This window comes from Carassius gibelio, chromosome B25 (assembly GCF_023724105.1).
Source record: "Carassius gibelio isolate Cgi1373 ecotype wild population from Czech Republic chromosome B25, carGib1.2-hapl.c, whole genome shotgun sequence".
In the NCBI taxonomy this organism is placed as follows: domain Eukaryota; kingdom Metazoa; phylum Chordata; class Actinopteri; order Cypriniformes; family Cyprinidae; genus Carassius; species Carassius gibelio.
In genome coordinates this window covers 19405869-19407902 of record NC_068420.1, presented here as the reverse complement: position 1 = coordinate 19407902, position 2034 = coordinate 19405869, and the positions used below count along the sequence as shown (strand labels likewise).

The 2034-nt window shown below is 32.8% G+C and overlaps 1 gene segment (V, D, J or C); it reads right to left on the bottom strand.

Annotated features, from left to right (window-relative positions):
- Nucleotides 1-226: 226 nt before the first annotated feature.
- Nucleotides 227-995, bottom strand: LOC128013771 (immunoglobulin kappa variable 1D-13-like). The segment is given in 2 exon segments: nucleotides 227-617; nucleotides 752-995. Coding segments are annotated over 2 exon segments (375 nt in total).
- Nucleotides 996-2034: the final 1039 nt, after the last annotated feature.

The following is a 2034-nucleotide window of genomic DNA, read 5'->3' as shown; positions in this document are numbered from 1 at the left end:
ATTATTAACATATTGGCTGTTTATTAGTGCTTATAAAGTACATATAACGCATGACATCCCTAATCCTACCCAATAGCCTAAACTTAACAACTACCTTATAAACTATTAATAAGCAGCAAATAAGGAGTTAACTGAGGCAAAAATCATAGTTAATGGTTAGTTAATAGTGAGAATTGGACCCTAAAATAAAGTGTGACCGAAATATCTTCCATCAGCAGCTGCAGTGTCTCTCAGCTGTATCAGTGCAGTCACTGTGACTCTGACTGACGGAGGTTTTTGTACGACTCTTTATCACTGTGTGAACACCCAGCTACCACTGATAAAGTGTCTACTCTGACAGTAATAATCTCCTGTATCTTCAGTCTGGACTCCACTGATGGTCAGAGAGAAATCTTTTCCAGTACTCGCTGTTCCACTGCCACTGAATCTAGATGGAGTTCCTGACTTGAGGCTGTTTATGTTATAAATGAGGAGTTTAGAAGCATCTCCAGGTTTCTGCTGATACCAGGCTAAGTAGTCACTATATATCCCTACATCTATGTTACACTCTATTGTAGCTGTTTGACCGAGCTGGACAGTTTTAACTTTAGGTTGAGTCAGAGTGACTCCTCTGGAGGCTGAAGAAGAGAAAATAAAGTCAGTTTGTCAGTAAATCACCTTTATAGCAGAATATTGGTATATTAAAATGGTAAAATAACAACAATAACAATAGCTTATTATTCAAGCTTATATATCAAACGTAATATTTCACCTTGAATAAAAGCTGCAATGGTCCAGATGAGGATGATGATGTTGTTCATTGTTGTTGTTGTGTCTTGTGTGATGATGAAGATTGTGTTCTGTTCTGCTCTCAGTCATGAAGTGTTAAACTCACAGCTCTATAAACACTCTCAGAGCACTGAAGCATGTGCTGACCATGCAAAGAAGTGGGCAGGATTCACAACAGCTGTATTTTAAAGAGATGTTGTTACAGATGTTACATGTACTTACTCTAACAACAACAGTAAATTATGCATAATCCAAAACCCTAACCATACATTCATAGAAATTAATATTACTCAGTATTTATGTAATTACACTGCAACATCACCTTTAAATAAAGTATAGCATATTAAAATAAGAACTTTACACGGAATGCAATGTGACACAAAACCCTTTTTAGAATCACCCTCTTCAGAAATATTTATCACCCTTGATTCATTTATTATATTAATTTATATTATATCATATGATATTCACGAGGTAGGACCACCATTATGTAGAATAAAGCAGCTATATCTAAACCTCTGATTTAACTCTTCATCTCATTACTGTACTTTACACCATTTCTGTTGAGAGTGAGTTTTGAAGTGAAGGGTGAGAATAAGAAGAATAAAACACTTTATGAAACATAATAATCAAGATGAATTACACATTGACACTGATGAATTGATTTCAACTGAATAAATGTATTACAAGATTGCACAGTTAATATAAATTAATGTCAGAAATCAAAAGTAAAAAAATATTTATATATATTATATAGAGTTTTACATTTGAAAAATGGAGAGATGTTTCTAGTCTCAGTGTGTTGAAGTGTTTCTCTCTCTGCTGGAGTGTGTGTTCACTCGAGTGGAATAGAGGTTTTTGTACGAGTGTTTCATTAGATTGTATCACTGTGGTGGACTTTCGGTGGAGGAACTAAACTGGTGCTCGGTAAGTCTGTTAAAATTCTCCATTAAAAACATACAGATTGTGTACAATTATTATTATTATCTTTTTTTTTATCTGAACCAGAATTTTATGTATTTTATTTTATTTATTCAGTCAAATATATTAGTTTCTGTGAAATAACAATGAAAAATGATTGTAAAGCATTTATTAATCTCAGTCTATCCCATATTAATTGTTTACTAAAACAGTTTTAAAATCCAAAGTTTTATTTGCTAATATTAATTAATGGACCCGAGTTGACATGAACTAACAATGAACAGTTGAACCTTTATTAATCATTGTTACCTAGGATTAATAAATACTTTAACAAATGTATTGTTC